At 34.4% G+C, this 18,475-nt stretch overlaps 1 protein-coding gene across 1 annotated transcript in view; it reads right to left on the bottom strand.

Annotated features, from left to right (window-relative positions):
- ERBB4 (erb-b2 receptor tyrosine kinase 4) overlaps positions 1-18,475 on the bottom strand; it is a 1,095,516-nt gene that overhangs the window by 501,032 nt on the left and 576,009 nt on the right. Inside the window, exon 3 of the mRNA XM_057744756.1 lies at positions 3,425-3,611. Coding sequence (XP_057600739.1) covers positions 3,425-3,611 — 187 coding nt within the window. The remainder of the gene's footprint in view (positions 1-3,424; positions 3,612-18,475) is intronic.

Below are 18,475 nucleotides of genomic sequence, written 5' to 3'. Positions count from 1 at the left end.
TCAAAAAAGCTTTGAAATCTTGATCTCAAAATTCTCTGTTATAACACCAAGTACTTAATTTATCTTGCTGAAAGTGCCCAAAAAGAATTTCTTGCTTAAAAGGAAAAATTTCACAGTAAATTATTATTGTCCTTGTAATGGTTTACCATTATGTAAAGCTGGTATTAGACAAAATAGTAATACAGAACAAAGTTCATTCCTAGTATCTTCCTCGTCTCCAAACCCTTTTATACCCACATGTTTCCACCCAGGCTCCTAGTGTGTCTTTTTCATTCTCTCCCGAACCGAGAGTATATTTCTTGTCATCCAATCAAAAACTTATCTGTTCTCTGTACCATTCCTTTCCTTGTCTCCAGGAGATAATAAATGAATAAAATTACTTGGATCAAGTAAGTGTGAAGAGATGAACTAGATATTTTGCTATCTTTGGTTAATCAGAACATTGTTTCTCAAACTTTAATAGTCATCAGAATCACTGGAGGGATCCTTAAAATACATATTAGTGGGCCCCAGCCCCAGAATTTCTCATCTATTAGTTCTCAGGTGAGGCCCAAGAGTCTGCATTTCTAGAACAAGTGCCCAGGTGATGCTGATGCTACTGGCCCCTTAAGAACTGAGGTAAGGACTTCCTAGGTGGTACAGGGGTTAAGAATCCGCCTGCCAATGCAGGGGACATGGGTTTGAGCCCTGCTCTGGGAAGATTCCACATGCCACGGAGCAACTAAGCCCACGCACCACAACTATTAAGCTCTAGAGCCCGTGAGCCACAACTATTGAAGCCCATGTGCCTAAGGCCTGTGCTCCGCAACAAGAGAAGCCATTACAATGAGGAGCCCACGCACCACAATGGAGAGTAGCCCCTGCTCGCAACAACTAGAGAAAGCCCATGTGCAGCAAAGACCCAATGCAGCCAATAAATAAATAAAATTAATTAATTAATTAATTTTTTAAAAATGCTGTTTAAAAAAAAAAGAACTGAGGTAAAAGTTTAAATCACTACTGCAGTTAGCCAGCGAGGTATGTGACTATTCAGCAGGTTTTCTATTTCCCCTCATATTATACAAGGTCAGTCTAATTTTAGGGCCAGCCCTGGTATCCCCACTTTTAATGCAACATTAAATTTTTAAAAATTATCAATTTTCTTTGTATAGCACATCGACAAACAAAAATAAAACAAAAATCTTTTCAAAACACACAAAAAATCTTACCTAAAGTGAACTGCAATATTTGCTTGCTACTTTAATCAGGTTACCTAGAACACTGAACTCTTTAAGATACCACTGTAGAGCAAATTTAATCTCCAGCTCCTCTTTGATGAAGAGTAGTTACATGTCTCCTGTCCTTCCTCATACGTTCTTATACACAATCGTGCCTACTGTACAACTTCTGATTTTCAAAATTGGAGTTACACTATTGATCTTATTACCTAAAATATGATCAATGATTCTAGATTGTCTGTAGGAATAATGTTGGCATGTAATTGTCTACCTTGTAATATATATATTAAAATATCTAGAAATTTTCCAAATTGTCTAAATTTTCCACCAGTTATCTTATTGCACTTTTCATTAATTCATATTCAAAAAAGGAATTAATAATAACTCCTGAACAAATACATTTTTTCCTAAACACTCAAATGATTCCTTTATTTATTAATTACCCATCTCTACTGCTGCACAGGAAAATATCACAAGGCTTTTTGGCAGTTTAGGGAATAATAATATTTTTAAAATAGTGTTATATTTTGACATGAAACAAGTTAAACAACTGTCACAATCATAAGTAAGACATCACTCAATAGACAAGGTATGTTTAAATGTACCATAATTTGACTAAATAACTCCTTTTTAATATCTTAATAGTATTGATGTTAAATGTGGAAATAAATAAGAACTCTCTAAAGCCTAATTTTCTGTGTGAAAAGATTCTTCAAATAGCATATATTGTGGAATAATAACATAATTGAAGTATTATAAAAATTTGAAAATAAACTTATTCAATTTTTCTTTCTATAATCAGTGGAAAATCATGAAGAAAACACAATGCTTCCTATGCAAGTTTTAACTGGATCATGTTATTTTTAGACTCCTAATTTCAATCCTTCAATTATTCTCTATCTGTTCAATTCCCAAAATTCTTCCTCCTATCATCATTTCCATGCCAGTAGCAATTTAGTCAAATATCCTGCTCTTCAGTAAGAAAACTACCTTTGAAAGAAAAAAAGGTAAAAATGTTGATGAAGGAATCTGAGCAATTTGCATTTACCATTATGTCATCAATTCTATAGCAATCATGTCCAAAATATCTAACATAATCAGCACTCCTTTCTCAGTCCAAAATATTCAAATTTTAGTACATCTGGATAACTATGAAGCTAATTCTAACTTAAAATTATATATTTTATGTCCACTGTAAATAAACAAATAATATAATTTTAATAACGACAATATTAACATTACTTGTTTCTTAATATTTTAAGGAAATACTTCTAAAATATTTCAGATTCTAATATCAAGAAACATCACCACTGTGTGGACTCAAACACACAAAAATCAATAGATATTTTGATGCAAAATATATAGATCATATTAATTTAGATTAAGTTAATAGTTCAAACTCCTTTCTCCCACTGTGATACAATTTGCACATTTTGGTTACAGGCACGCATGGTAAAATTCATGATTAGAATCCTTGTACCAAAAGCCTCCCACCATATAGCCTTTATGAAAACTCTGAATTATATGAATTGAAAAGACATCAATGGGATTGCAAGGGCCAGCTTACAAAACAAATTTCTGCAAAGTGTTTTTGTAGCAAGATGATAATTTTAGGTTGTTAGCCATTACCTGCTTCCAATCTTAGGGGGGGAAAGTGAATGATGATATTAAAGCATTCTGAGAAATAATTACTGATGGCATTTAGTGACTTACTCAATAAGAGAAATAAAAACTGGATTAATACATTAGATATGTTTTCCAAAAGTAAGAAATTGTACAAAAAACTAGATTAGTAGAACTAGATATAATGGTTTTTGTATTTACTGAGCTCTAACGAAAGTGAGAGTAAGGGTGTTATTTCAGAGATTTGATGATATGGTCCACTGCTCACCTGAGACCACCAAACATAGCATTCTTAAACCTGCTTCATATCTCAGTTTTCAGTCACTGAGCATTTCCTTAGAGTACACTTCTGTTCAGCTGAGATACAGTCATATGCTATCCTTCAGACTGCACTTACAATATCTGTATATAAAACAAGGGCATTGTAGGGCATCACTTCTCATAAAATGAATAAATAGTATATATTTCAATGTTTTATAATGTTCCTCAATGTAGTACACACTACAGAAATCATACACACACGTGTGTCTATTACATTACATTGATAATAAGAGTATATTTACTATTTTGAATATTTTCCTTACCAGTCAAATTCTTCAATCCAAGTTCTTGAAGTCCAAAGTTTCCATCTTTTCTGTAGTTTAAAAATATTGCCAAGGCATATCGATCCTCATAAAGTTTTGTCCCACGAATAATGCGTAAATTCTCCAGAGGCAGATAGCGAAACTGATTAAGAGCCACCAACACGTAGCCTGTGACTTCTCGTATAGACTGAAAAGACACAAACAATTGCCTGTGTTAAACAACTAAAAACTGTCTGTGAATATGTTTATGTACTCATTTAGATAAAAATGAGTTATTTAATTCTAATTTTCAGCTTTTAATTGAATACATTAATTTCCACATCATATAAATAATTGCCTTGACACACAAGATCACAAGGGTTAGAATCTCATTTGAAGAATAAGTTGTATTTTTTTAAGTCATAAATGTGCTTATAGTAAAAATAATAAATTTTATGGAATGAAGCATTCTTCATATCTGAGATCTGAATCTAATTAAAGGAATAAAGATCTCATTCTCTGACAGACTAAAATGAGGTAAGAACACATAACCATCAATCAAACTTTATATTTAAAAAAATACATAAGCTTATCACAAATAAAACAAAGCTGCATTAGTTTGTAGACTGTGGGACAGATTTTAAGCTGCTATATTAGTGTTTAATTCTAGTTATCAAAGAACAATAGACATGTATCTCTGGTGAATATATATATAATATATATTATATATATACACACACACACACACACAACATGCATTAGATACTGATTATGGCTTCTAATTTGATTACAGCCACTATTTTTATTTTGACTGTCTATTGTTTAACTGTAATTGTCTATAAGTTAATTACCTGAAGGTCTGTGAGACATTTTAAAGCAAAAAAAGTCACAAAAAAGGCTTTAGGCTTCATCTAAACCTATAGTTTCTAGTAAATGCACATAATGACAGTAATAAATATGTGTTAATTTTTTAAAATTAAATATAATTCAAAAATGCTAAAATATTTGATATTATTTAATGTCAATTTCATGCTGTTTTAGATCTCCTAATCAGATGTCCCAATGTTCAGTCCTTGGTCCTCTCTTTTTCTCCAACTACTCTTACCCCCTTGTCTTACCCTACTTTAAGGTTGATGATCTCCAAAATTTTACTTCTAAACTCTCTCCTAAACTCCAGACTCGTGTCCAACTGCCTACTCTGCATCTTCACTTGGATGCCTCACAAACTTCTCAGATGCATCTACGCAAGACTGAACACCTATCTTTCTTCCCCCATCCTTCCAACAGCCTTCGTCATCTCAGTTGATGTCAATACAACCTTCCTGTTATTCAGGCCAAAGTCTGGCGGTCATTCTTGACTTCCCTTTCACACAGCAAATGAAATCCATCCTATTCGCTCTGCCTCTAAAAGGAGTAGCAATTCAGCCACCTATGGCATCCACTGGTATTCCTCTGAACCACCGTCATTCTTCATCAAGGATGCTGCAACAGGTCTCCCTGTTTCTACTCTTGTCCCTTATGGTGTATTCTCAGTTAAGGCTAGCCCTGATCTTTTTTAAAACATACATCAAATCATGACACTTCAATTCTTAAAACTGAAACACCTCGCAAATCACTCAGAGTAATAGTCTAAGTTCTTTCAGTGATGTGTCACAACCTATATCTGTGTTGTCCAGTAGAGCAACCACTAGTCATACGTGGCTACTGAACAACTGAAATGTAGCTAGTATGAATTGAGATGTGCGGTCAGTGTAACACACTTTGGATTTCAAAGATTACATGTTGAAATGAAAACATTTTAGATAAATTGATTTATATTTAGATGCATCATTAAAGTTGATTTTTACCTGTTTTTTTGTACTTTTCATTGTTGCCACTTGAAAATTTTAAATTACATTTTTATGGCTCTCGTATTTCTACTGCATGGTACTATACTGTATGATGTGATCATCATTCTTTTCCTGACTTTTCTTTTTAACCCTTCAACTTGTTCAAGCTTTCCAGATTTGCTGGTCTTTTTGTTGTTCTTTCAACATGCTGAGCGTGGTCCTATCTCAGGGTGCTTACTGTACTGTTAAGGGCCTGAGCTTCTCTTCCTCTTGTTATCTTCTTGGCTGATTTCCTCACTACCTTCAGGTTTTTCCTCAGTTGAGGCCAATCCTGAGTGATCTGTTTAACATGACAACCCTCCCATCTTTCCTTGCTCTAATTTTTACTGTTTCTACAGTTCTTCTCATCCTCTAACATACTATATAGTTTATATATTTATATATTTGCTACACTTAATGTCTAGAGTCTTTCTCTCTCTTTCCCAGAATATAAGCATTATAAGGGCAAACATTTTAATTTGTTCACTTATGTTTCCCAGGGGACCAGAACAGTGCCAGGACTTAGTAAGAAACCACCAAATGTTTCCTAAACACTCTGGCTCTTCACTGGCCATACCTTCGCCATTAGGCAGTCTACAGAGTCCAGAGGAGTACCCACCTGCAGCCTGCAATGCCCTCTTCTAGACAGATCATGCTCCAAACCCCTGTGAACCCAGAATTCCATTCCCCAAAAGCCACCTCCCCGAGTGTTTATTCAGGGCCTGTAATATCATCTTGCCCAGTTCCATTCTGTCCCCCAGACCACAGACTGTGCCACCAATGTGCATACACTTAAGAAAGATGGGTGGTCCAGGTGCACATTTAAGGGGAGAATGTATGGATCCTGGATGTGTAGGCTACAGTGTCCATTCACTTGTGTGCAAGACCTCCCACAATACTGGATAGAACCAGGTGAAGAAGGGGCTGTAAGCTGGAGGCCATCTCTCCCTACGCCGCCAGATTCCTGAGGAGTCCCCAAATTCTTACATTTCACTTGGGTTTCCGGGTTGTTACAAAGATATATCCATCAAAATGGAAGGACAGAACTTATTGAATAACATTTGCTTGATTTATAATAAATAATAAGCCACACAATATGTAAGCCTCCATTTATATTCTTTCCCCAAGTCCACCATTCTTTTTTGTTTGTTTGTTGCTTTTTTTAAGCTCTTGATTAGAATATAATTGCTTTACACTGTTGTGCCAGTTTTTGCTGTACAACAAAGTGAAACAGCTGTATTTATACATATATTCCCACATCCCCACCCTCCAGCGACTCCCTCCCATCCTTCCTATCCCAGCCCTCTAAGTCATCACCCATCATCGAGTTGATTTCCCTGTGTTATGCAGCAGCTTCCCACTAGCTATCTATTTTACATTTGGCAGTGTACATATGTCAATGCTACTCTCTCACTTTGTCCCAGCTTCCCCTTCACCACCCCCACCCCGTGTCCTCAAGTCTGTTCTCTGCATCTGCATCTTTATTCGTGCCCTATCACTGGGTTCATCAGTACCATTATTTTAGATTCCAATATATATGAGTTAGTATATGGTATTTGTTTTGGTCTTTCTGGCTTACTTCGCTCTGTATGAGAGTCTCTAGGTCCATCCACCTCACTACAAATAACTCCATTTCATTCCTTTTTATGGCTGAGTAATATTCCATTGTATATATGTGCCACAGCTTCTTTATCCATTCATCTGTTGATGGGCATTTAGGTTGCTTCCATGTCCTGGCTATTGTAAATAGTGCTGCAATGAACACTGAGGTGCATGTTTCTTTTTGGATTACAGTTTTCTCTGGGTATATGCCCAGTAGTGGGATTGCTGGGTCATATTCCACCATTCTTAAGGATAAACATGCTACCACTATGAGGAGCAGAATGCTAATAGAGCAAAGGTGGTGACAAAGAAGCAAGGGACACATGAAACTACTCATGTCTGGCATCCAATTGGGAACTCTGAGACACAATGGGAATTCCTGAGACACTGAGCATTTTGGATTGAAGAGATGAATGCTTAGGGGAATGGGAAAGAGGGGTTAAAGATCAGCAGTGGCATGCATTGTTTGCATAATTTATTTTTTAGCTTGTAGATAATAATTATCAAGTGCTCTAGGTTACAATAATGGCACTACAATAAATGTTGGGACAGAAGATATAGTATCAATCCTTTGCCTAAAACATGTTATAATATCCATCATTCTTCCAAACAAACTCACCATTAGCTCTAATTTCACCTAGGAATTGGCTCTTTTTAACAAAAACAGTACAAATCTATTGGGTTACCACAGGATAGAAGGTCACATTGATGGGGTTATCAGAGTAAACCCAGGTGAAGCACATTCAGGAAAAAGAAGAAGTTTATGAGCAAAGACACAATGTCAGCAGCAATTCTGCAGTGTTTATTAGAGGGACAAACTCTTTCTAGCTATTAATTGATAAAGATGTACCACTTGGCATGGCTTTTGGACCACATATTAGCAGAGGCTACAGATAACCTGCAAATAATGAAGGCTCTAGTATAAAAACTATTAAAGATATAAGCCAAGAACAACGGTGAACATACAAAGACAGATCAACTAATCAAGGAAGAGGAAGCTTCAAGTGCCCTTAGCTATAGGAGAAAGTAAAATATAACTAAGAGCATCTTTGTTTTCACATAATATTTAATGTATATATATTCAAATTCATTGTGTTGTAAAATGTATGTACTCCTCATTCCAGAGTGTGCATTCAATTATTCTTAGAAACATTTTTGTTATTTTCATAAAAGGTCAGGTTAATAGCAACACCTACTCCCTTGTCCAGATTCCGGGACTGGAGGGATTTACTGTTTTAATTGAGATGCTTGTGTCTAAAATGAGTCTCTTTCATTATACATTCTGCTTATTCATTACCCTCTGGTTGTGCAAAATAATACATGTAACTTAAACATCATCTTAACAAATAATCCTTGTGCTGTGGGAACTCTGGGCATCATGATGTGTTAATGTTGAGAAAGCATATGTTCAACCCATTTTGAACAAAGCCACCCATGAGTAGGTGATACATAATTCACTCCTGATGAATTATCTGATAATAATGACAGTGAAGATCCTATGCACTCATCCCACATACCCCCTCCCCCTACGCAGCAAATAATGTAAACATTAGGAGAAAAAATATTATAGCAAATCCTTCAACCCAAGATTTATTGCTCTAATCTTTTCTATCTGGAGGGGCTCATTCAACCAAAGAATTTTTAAAGAATTATAGGAGATGAATATAAAATTCTTATATTTAAAAGCCACAAATATGCCTTGATCTTGTCCTCAACTTTTCTTGTTTCTGGAATTCATAGTCACATTCTTATAGGTACTCTTAAAACCTTTTTGTGAACAAATATCTTGAAACATCTCAATAAATTCCGCTGCCAATAACATGAGCTACAAGGCATACTGATTGCAAATAAAATCACAAGAAGTGACTTAGTAATAGTAGGATTGTTTAATGCTGAAAAAGAATCAGTAACATGGTTACGAGTTGGCAGGTCACTAAGCAATCTGGGAAAAAAGTCAAGAGATATCTAAGGGTCAATTAAGCTTACAATGTCTGATAAGGTCACATAATTATGTTAGTTATCCATTGTTCCTCTCCTTTCAGCCATTAGAAAGAATGTGAGCAGCATAAGCCTTTTAACTGTCTCAAAACTTTTTATAAAAATAAAACCTACTTTTAACCATAGAGACTTATCTGTGGAAAGTATAACAGTAAGAAATGTGGGCTCAACTGCCAGGCAAAGCTGGGCTATGCTTTCTAGCTTTGTCGTCTTGTTGCTTATCCTCTCTGAGCCTCGGTTTCTTTATCTTTAAAAAATAAATAGCAATACCTCTCTTATAAAGGTGTTATAATGATTAGAAGATATAAGAGAAATATCTGTAAGAATTCAGCAAATGCTAACTGTTACAAATACTGTTACCTCTGTTAACAGCCAAGGCAGATGAACTATCTGTGGACAATCAGAGTTGAACACAAAAATAATTATAACATAAGAACCATTGCTTTTAACCTCTTTGATACGTGACCCTCATTATGTTTATACCTTGCCTCTTCAACTTGCAATTTATTCCTAAATTACAGAATTGGTTCTTTATATTGTTTCTATGTACGTTACAGCCTTTAGTACAGACCCTGGCACTGAATAGATATTCAATAATGACTGCTGAATTGAAAAGGAGAATGCAATGCTGAAGGTCTTTTTAGATATTGCTTTCCATCAAAAATGATTTTATGAATGTTCTGATAATAAAAAGACATTCTTTGAACAACACAATCATGACTTGTACCCAAGGGCCACAGTGGTAAGTAGAAATCATCAGAATGCATCAGAAAAGAGAAAACCCTGGCTCTGGTTCTGGCTCAGTGTGTTTAGTACCAGGAAACTACCTATTTTGTCAATCGAAGACTGAATACCCACCTACAGACATCTCTCTCTTTGTGGTGTAAGCTTCTGCTGACCAAAGCCAATTGATTTCCATTGTCAATGTATGCTTCCACATTTGTTCAAGGAGTGAATACTACTGACAATCATTAAATCCTTAAATGCTTCAAAACTCTTCTAATCCAAGGGAAAATTTGATGCCCATGGCATTTGATCAAAATAAATGGAAAAAACGAAAGAAATTTGACTAACTTCTCATACCACATTAGCAATAAACCTAGAACAAAATGCATGGTTTGTTCTGAAGGACAGAAATTTATAACTATTTTCCCCACATAATATTTTAAGAAAACAAATGTGTAATCTGCAGTTTAAAACTTCCGAGGATTTTCAGTGGGTGCCGTTCAACCAAAGATTAGAAAAGATTGTACTGCTTCACTGGGCTTTCCATTTACCTTCAGATCATTCCAGAAAAATCAGTCTTTATTATTTCTAAATCTCTATTGCATTTCACAACTCTTATAACCACTGTTCGTTTTTTTATTGTATTTGAAACAATTCCCTTATTCTTTAATTATAGTTGATTTTCTCTAATTTGGTACTTAGTGGGAGTAGTGAATTGCTCCTTAAATATTCCTTCATCTACCTTAAGATTCAAGTGATTGCAGTACCTCACAATCTCTGAATATTTAATCAGTGTATAGGGACAATTTTACACATATTAAAATCAACAATACATTCTTGGCTAACTGTGTAAAACACTGTTTTCTAGATTTTTTCCTACTCAAATTATACATCAAATCCTTGTTATTTTATGTTAATATAAGCACTTTTGAAAATATACCTATTTATATTTTATAAGACTTTCTGTAGCAAGTCAAAATAGTTCTGAATTCTTAACTTCTTCTCCAGTGTCTTATGCACTCATACCCAATTCGATAATCACACTCAAGTACTGAGATGGCCAAAAAGTGCCTTCAGTCTTTAAGTAAAAATAAAAGACAAATTTTTCATTTTCACCAAGAACTTTATTGAACAATATAGTGACCCTTTTGTTCCACCACCTTCTGTCACTTTTCAGGTAACTTCATAATTCCAACTTCCCAAAGCTTTATATCTTTTTGAATAAAGAACTGTTCCAGGTAGCTTTTACAGTCTTGCAGGAAATAGAAATATTTTCCATTAAGAGAATTTTGTAAATACCAAACTAAATGGAAATCTGAAGGTGCAATGTCTCGTGACTACAAGGCAGGAATCAGAACTCCCCAGCCAAGATGTAACAGTTTTTGCCTGGTCATCAAAGAAGCATGTGGTCTTGCGTTATCCTGATGGAAGATTACGCATTCTCTGTTGACTAATTCTGGACACTTTCAGTTGGTCTAACTGGGAGCAGTACTTGTTGGAATTAATCATTTGGTTTTCCAGAAGGAGCTCACACTACAGGACTCCCTTCCAATCCCACCATATACACAACATCACACACTTTGGATGAAGACCAGCCATGGTGTGCTTGGTAGTGGCTCATTTTGCTTGGCCCACAATCTCTTCTGTTTCACATTACTGTACAGTATCCACTTTTCATCACATGCCACACTTTGTTTTAAAAATGGAACATTTTCATTATGTTTAAGTAGACAATCTCATGTAGAAAAACGGTCGAGAAGGTTTTTTTTGTTTAACTTATGTGGAACCCAAATATCAAAACAATTAACATAACCAAGCTAGTACAAATAATTTTCATTGCTTGATTTGGATATTTTGAGTATGTCGGTTATCTTTCATGTGGTATAATGTTGACTGTTCTCAATTAATGTCTCGATTTGATCGCTATCAACTTCAAGTGGTCTACCTGACCATGGAGCATCTTCCAGTGAGGAATCTGTAGCACGAAACTTCACAACCCACTTTTGACATGTTCAGTCAGTCACAGTAACTTCTCCATACACTGCACAAATCTTTTTTTTGTTTGTTTTGCATTTCTGTTGTGTTTTTACCTTTCTTGAAATAATAAAGCATAATATGTCAAAAATATTGCTTTTTTTCTTTGATCTTCAATATTAAAATGGATACACAAAAATTCACCAATTTTGATAACTCTTTTTTGTAATGTACGCTGATATGACAGCTATCACATACAGTCTAACAAAATTATTTCAAATGAAGTTCAAGACAACTAAATGCTACTAAAGCCATCTTATGGAAAAAAATGAACAGACCTTTTGGCCAACCCAATAATACTAACATATCCCATCAGTCAAGATATCCACAAATACAATAGTGATAACTTATGATCAGTAGACTTGAAATTAAATAAATCTGTAGTATCACAGAGAATAGTGGGGAGCAGAGGACTACGGCAGTGGGGGGTTGGGAGAAAAGCCCCCTCACCGGTGATAACTATAGAATTTATGTGCTCTCTGACAGTGACAGATAATAGTAGCAAATTGTAGTGTCTCCATCAGTAAGGCTTTCTGTTAAGTTTCCCTAGGCAATTAATTTCTGTTCCTGCCCTTACAGCAAGTGTGGGAATTTCTTAACTATGATAAAATATTAAGGAATTTACCATGAAAAAATTAGTAAGCATATAGCAACCATTACACATCCCTGCTGCATGCAGAGACAGAAATTGACTGTCAAATATCTCACTCACATGTGAAACCTCCAAACATTATAGTACATTTGGCTTTGGAATCTTGCTTTCAGTTGTCCCACTTTCCTAAAAAATCCAATGATTAGGCCATACTGGTAAGCAGAAACTTAAAGTCTGATCTAATTAGATTTGGGAAAATAGAGTAATGCAAAATGTCATGTACCTGACTGAGGTAGATTTAAATTCATGCTCATTTTACACAGTATGAAATAACACTCAAGAGACAGAGAATCTAATCCAGTTCTTCCCAGCAAAACTGCGAGCTCTCAGTTATTACCAGCCAGCCTCTTATGTGCTACTACTGCTACAATCCCTACTTTCTAAGAAATCTACAGGCTATTCATTCATCACTGGCCACCTAGCTAGCTTTCAACTGATGACTTCCTTGCAGTGAATTCCATAGTTCCACTGAAAAGATAATTATTTATCTCACCTCTCTCAAAGCAATCATCTTTTTCTTTGTCCTCTATATCTTTCCTAGCTGGCCAGAAGGTTCTTAATAGTCCCCCTTCAGGTTTACATTCTCAACTAGTCCTTCATATCCTGACCATATCACAGCTATACTGTTTGTCATAGACGTTTTACACTAGAACTAGGCTGTACAAATTACAGTGGGAGCTTTAGTAAATCCATTTACATAATCATACACAAATCTCAATTTTAAGTGTATATTTCAAAAAAGAAATTTGTACTGTTAAATTGCTATCATCTCAAATTTAAAAACATTTTTCCCATTTGTTTATACAGGTTGGATTATATTTTTAAAATTAAATTCCAAATTGACATTTTAATACTCTTTTATAATTATTTAAAACATAGTATTGAGATTTAGTGTTTCTGAATCAAGACGGTGGAGTAGGAGGATCCTGAGTTCACCTCCTTCCATGCACACACCAAAACCACAACTATATACACAATTATCTCTCAAAACAACATGAAGGCTAGCAGAACAGATTTTCTACAACTAAGGATATAAAGAAAAGGACACATTGAGATGGGCAGGAGGGGCAGAGACGTAGTCTGATCAGAGCTCTCACCCTTAAGGTGGCCACACACAAGTAGAGGGACATCATAACCATTAAGTTTTCCCCTGAGGAGCAAGGGATCTGAGTCCCACATAAGGCTCCCCAGCCTGGGAGACCTTCACTGGGAAGACAAGACACCATAACATCTGGCTTTAAAAACCAGCAGAGCTTACATCTGAAAGAGTGGGGGGGCTATAGAAAACTGAGACTCTAGCCTTGAAGGGACTGCACATGCACATCAAGGCAAACTAAAACCAAAATCCTACAACAGATACACAAAAAATTAATTAAAAGAAATGCAAATATAGCACTAAAAAAAACTCAGGATATCACAAGGGAATAGGACAAGAGAAGAAGAAAGGAGCAGAGTAAAACTATGAAAACAATCAGAAAATTAAATAGACTAAATCTCCCAATCAAAACACATAGGGTGGCTGAATGGATAAAAGAACAAAAGTAACAAACAACCACCCCCGCCCAAAAAAAAACCAAAAACAGTACCCATACATATGCTGCCTATAAAAAATTCACTTCAGAGCTAAATATACATACACAAAAACTAAAACTGAACAGATGGAAAAAAGACATCCTATGCAAATGAAAACAAAAAGAAAGCTAGAATAGGAATATTTATATTAGACAAAATACAATTTAAAACAAAGACTGTACCAAGAGACAAAGAAAGGAATTACATAATGATAAAGGGCTCAGTCTAACAAGAGGTATAACACTTGTAAATATTTACACACACAACACAGGAACATCTAAATACATAAAGCAAATATTAACATACATAAAGAGAGATATTGATAGCAATAAAGTAATAGTAGGGATAACCTACATCAATGGATAGATTACAGACATAAAATCAATAAGAAAACATTGGTCTTAATTGAAACATTAGAGCATATAAACTTAATAGGTATATACAGAACATTCCACCCCAAAAGAGCAAAGTAAGCGTACTTTCAGCTGAACGTGGAGCATTCTCCAGCACAGATTACATGTTAGGTAACTAAGCAAGCCTCTTTAAATTTAAGATTGAAATCATATCAAGCATTTTTTTCTGACCACAACTGTATGAAACTAGAAAAAATTTACAGGAAAAAATAATGAAAAAACCACAAACACATGAAGCCTAAACAACATACTACTAAACAACCAGTGGGTCAATAAAGACATCAAAGAGGAAATAAAAAAAATATATTGAGACAAATGAAAATGGAAACACAACTTTTCAACATTTATGGAACACAACAAAAACAATTCTAAGAGGAAAGTTTATAGCAATGCAGATCTACCTTAAGAAACATGAATTATCTCAAATTAACAATCTAACTTATATCTAAAGTAACTAGGAAAAGAACAAAGCCCAAATTTAGTATAAGGAAGTACATGATAAAGATCAGAGCAGAAATAAATGAAACAGGAATTAAAAAAAACATATAGAAAATATCAGTAAAATTAAGAGCTGGTTATTGGTAAAAATAAACAAAAGTGATAAGACTTTGGCCAGACTTACAAAGAAAAAATAGATAGAGCTCACTTAATAAATCAGAAATGAAAGACACAAAGATCAACATCATAGAAGTATGAAGAATGATATGAGATTCCTATGAACAATTAAAAGACAGCAAATTGGACAACCTAGAAGAATATAATAAATTCCTAGAAATATACAATCTTCCAAGACTAAATCAGGAAGAAATAGAAAGTCTGAACAGAATGATCACTAGCAATGAGATTGAATCAGTAATCAAAAAACTTCCAATAAAGATAAGTTCAGGACCCAAAGCCTTCATAGGGGGAATTCTACCAAACATTTAAAGAAGAGTTAATACCTATTCTTCCCAAACTTTTTGAAAAATAGAAGATATAGAAATACTTTCAAACTCCTTCCATGTGCTCAGCATTACCCTGATATAAAAACCAAGTAAAGATACTAAAAAAAAAAAAAAAGAAAATCACAGGTAAATATCTCTAATGAATACAGATTAAAATATTCCCAACAATATATTAACAAACCAAATTCAACAATGTATAAAAAGGATCATACACTTTGATCAAGTGGGATTTATTGCAGGGAGTCAAGGACAGTTCAATACTGCAACTCAATCAATGCAATACGCCACATTAACAAAAAAAAAAGAAGAAAGAAAATAAGGTGGTAATCTTAACAGACACAGGAAAAGCATTTGATAAAATTCAATATGCATTCATGATTAAAAACTCTCAATAATGTTGACATGGAGGAGACATATATCAGTATAATAAAAGCCATTTATGACAAACCCATGACTAACAGTGAAAAGCTGAAAGCTTTTTCTCCAAAATCATGAACAAGACAAAGATGTTCTCTCTTGCCACTCCTATCTAATGCACTATTAGAAGTCCTAGTCACAGCAATCAGAGAAGAAAAAGAAATAAAAGGCATCCAAATTAGAAGAGAAGAAGTAAAACTGTCACTATTTGCAGATGACATGCCATTTTATATAGAGAACCCTAAAGTCTACGTCAAAAATCTATTAGAACTAATAAATTAAATAAGTAAAGTTTCAGGATACAAGATTAATATACAGAAATTGGTTGGTTTTCTATACACTAATAAAGAATTGTCATAAAGAGAAAGCAAGGAAACAATCGCATTTAAAAATACATCAAAAAGAGAAAAAAATATCTGGAAGCAAATTTAACCATGGAGGGAAAGACATATAATTTGAAAACACTAAGACACTGATGAAGAAAGTTGAAGATGATACTAAGAAATAGAAAGATGTTCATGTATTGGAAGAATTGTTAAAATGTCCATACTACACAAAGTAATCTACAGATTTAATGTAATCCCTGTCAAAATAACCATGACATTTTTCACAGAACTAGAACAAATAATCCTGAAATTAATATGAAACCACCAAAGATCCTGAAAAGACAAAGCAATCTTGAGAATAAAGAACAAAGCTGAGGGTATCATGATCCCTGTACTTCAGACTATACTACAAAGCCACAGTCATCAAAACAATGTTGTCCTGGCACAAAAACAGACATATAGATCAATGGTACAGAACAGAGAGCCCAGAAACAAACCCATGTATCTATGGTCAAGGTACTTTATGACAAAGGAGACAAGAATATTCAATGGAGAAAAGACAGTCTCCTTACTAAGTGGTAGTGGTAAAACTGTACTGCATGTGAAAAAATTGAAATTAGATAATTTTCTCATATCATATACAAAAATAAACTCAAAATGGATTAAAGACCTAAATATAAGACTGGAAACTATAAAACTCCTTGAGGAAATCACATGCAGAATATAAATCTCTGACAAATCATAGTGATAATTTTTTGGATCTGTCTCCTAAGGCAAAGTAAACCAAAGCAAAAATAAACAAATGGAGCCTAATTAAGCTTAAAAACTTTTGCAAATAAAAGGAAACCATAAAAAACACCCAAAAAGACAACCTTCTGAATGGGAGAAAATATTTGTAAATGATATGACTGATAAGAGGTTAATATCCAAAATATTTAAATAGTCATACAACTCATTATCTAAAAAATAAACAACTCAACTAAAAAATATTTGATAGAAGACCTGAATAGATATTTTTCCAAAGAAGCTATACAGATGGTCAATAGGCATATGAGAAGAAGCTCAACATTGCTAATCATCGGAGAAATACAAATCAGAACCATAATGAGACATCATCTCACACCTGTCAGAATGACCATCATCAAAAAGTCTACAAATAACAAATCCCTGCGAGGATATGGAGAAAAGGGAAGCCTTGTTGTATACTTTTGGTAGGTATACAAATTGATGCAGCCATTATGGAAAACAGTATGGAGATTCCTCAAAAATCTATAAACAGAACTACCATAGGATCAAGCAGTGCCACTGTTGGGTGTATATCTGAGGAAGATACAAACACCAATTTGAAAAGATACATGCATCCCAATGTTCATAGCAGCCCTATTTATAACAGCCCAGATACGGAATTAACCTGTGTTCATCAACAGATGAATGGATAAAGAACATTTGGTGTATGTATATGTATACACACACACAAACACACACACACAAACACACACACACAATGGAATATTACTCAGCCATAAAAAAGAGTGGAATTTGCTATTTGCAACAACATGGATGGACCTAAAGGGTATTATGCTAAGTGAAATAAGTCAGACAAAGTAAAACAAATACTGTATGTTATCACTTATATGTGGAATCTAAAAAATAAAATGAATAAATATAACAAAACAGAAACAGACTCACAGTGGTTAGCGGTAGGGAGAGGAAAAAGGGAATTGGAAAGATAGGAATAGGGGATTAAGAGGCACAAGCTACTGTGTGTAAACTAGTGGTTAGCGGTAGGGAGAGGAAAAAGGGAATTGGAAAGATAGGAATAGGGGATTAAGAGGCACAAGCTACTGTGTGTAAAATAAATGTTACAAGAATACAGTACAGAGACTATAGCCAATATTTTATAATAATTTTAAATGGAGTATAATCTATTAAAAATATTGAGTCACTATGTTGAACACCTGAAACTAACTATACTTCAATTAAAAAAATACTGATTGTCAGCACTTTCATTCACTTGAGACTACACATGATTCAAAGCATTGTCATATTTACTTATATTGTATATGTGATGCATATTTTCCTCCATAGAGAACCAAATTGGTTAGGGCATGCAGCACAATGCATAAATTTGGGTGCTGTAATCTGACAGATTTTAGTTTGACTCTTGTCTCCCATTAATTATTGACCTTGAACAAGTTATTTAATCTTAATTTCTCTTCTGAAATACAGGACAAATTTCTGCTAAATGCTTAAAAGCTGAAGATCTTCAAAAGATGATCTATGTCTTCATCATATCATTGTTATTTCAATTATACAGAAGTTACAAATATTTTGTGTAGCCTAGGAATCTACACAAATAATATGCAAGCAAATATACATCTGATATTAAAGTTGATTAATTAAACAACTGATACTACACAGTGCATAAAGTTGTGGGCTCCAGTCAGACTACCTGTTATTGTCTGAATTATGACCCCTCAAATCTATATGTTGAAGTCCTAACTCCCAGCATATTAGAAT

This window comes from Hippopotamus amphibius, chromosome 8 (assembly GCF_030028045.1).
Source record: "Hippopotamus amphibius kiboko isolate mHipAmp2 chromosome 8, mHipAmp2.hap2, whole genome shotgun sequence".
Classification (NCBI taxonomy): Eukaryota; Metazoa; Chordata; class Mammalia; order Artiodactyla; family Hippopotamidae; genus Hippopotamus; species Hippopotamus amphibius.
This window is presented reverse-complemented; position numbering and strand designations above follow the sequence as displayed.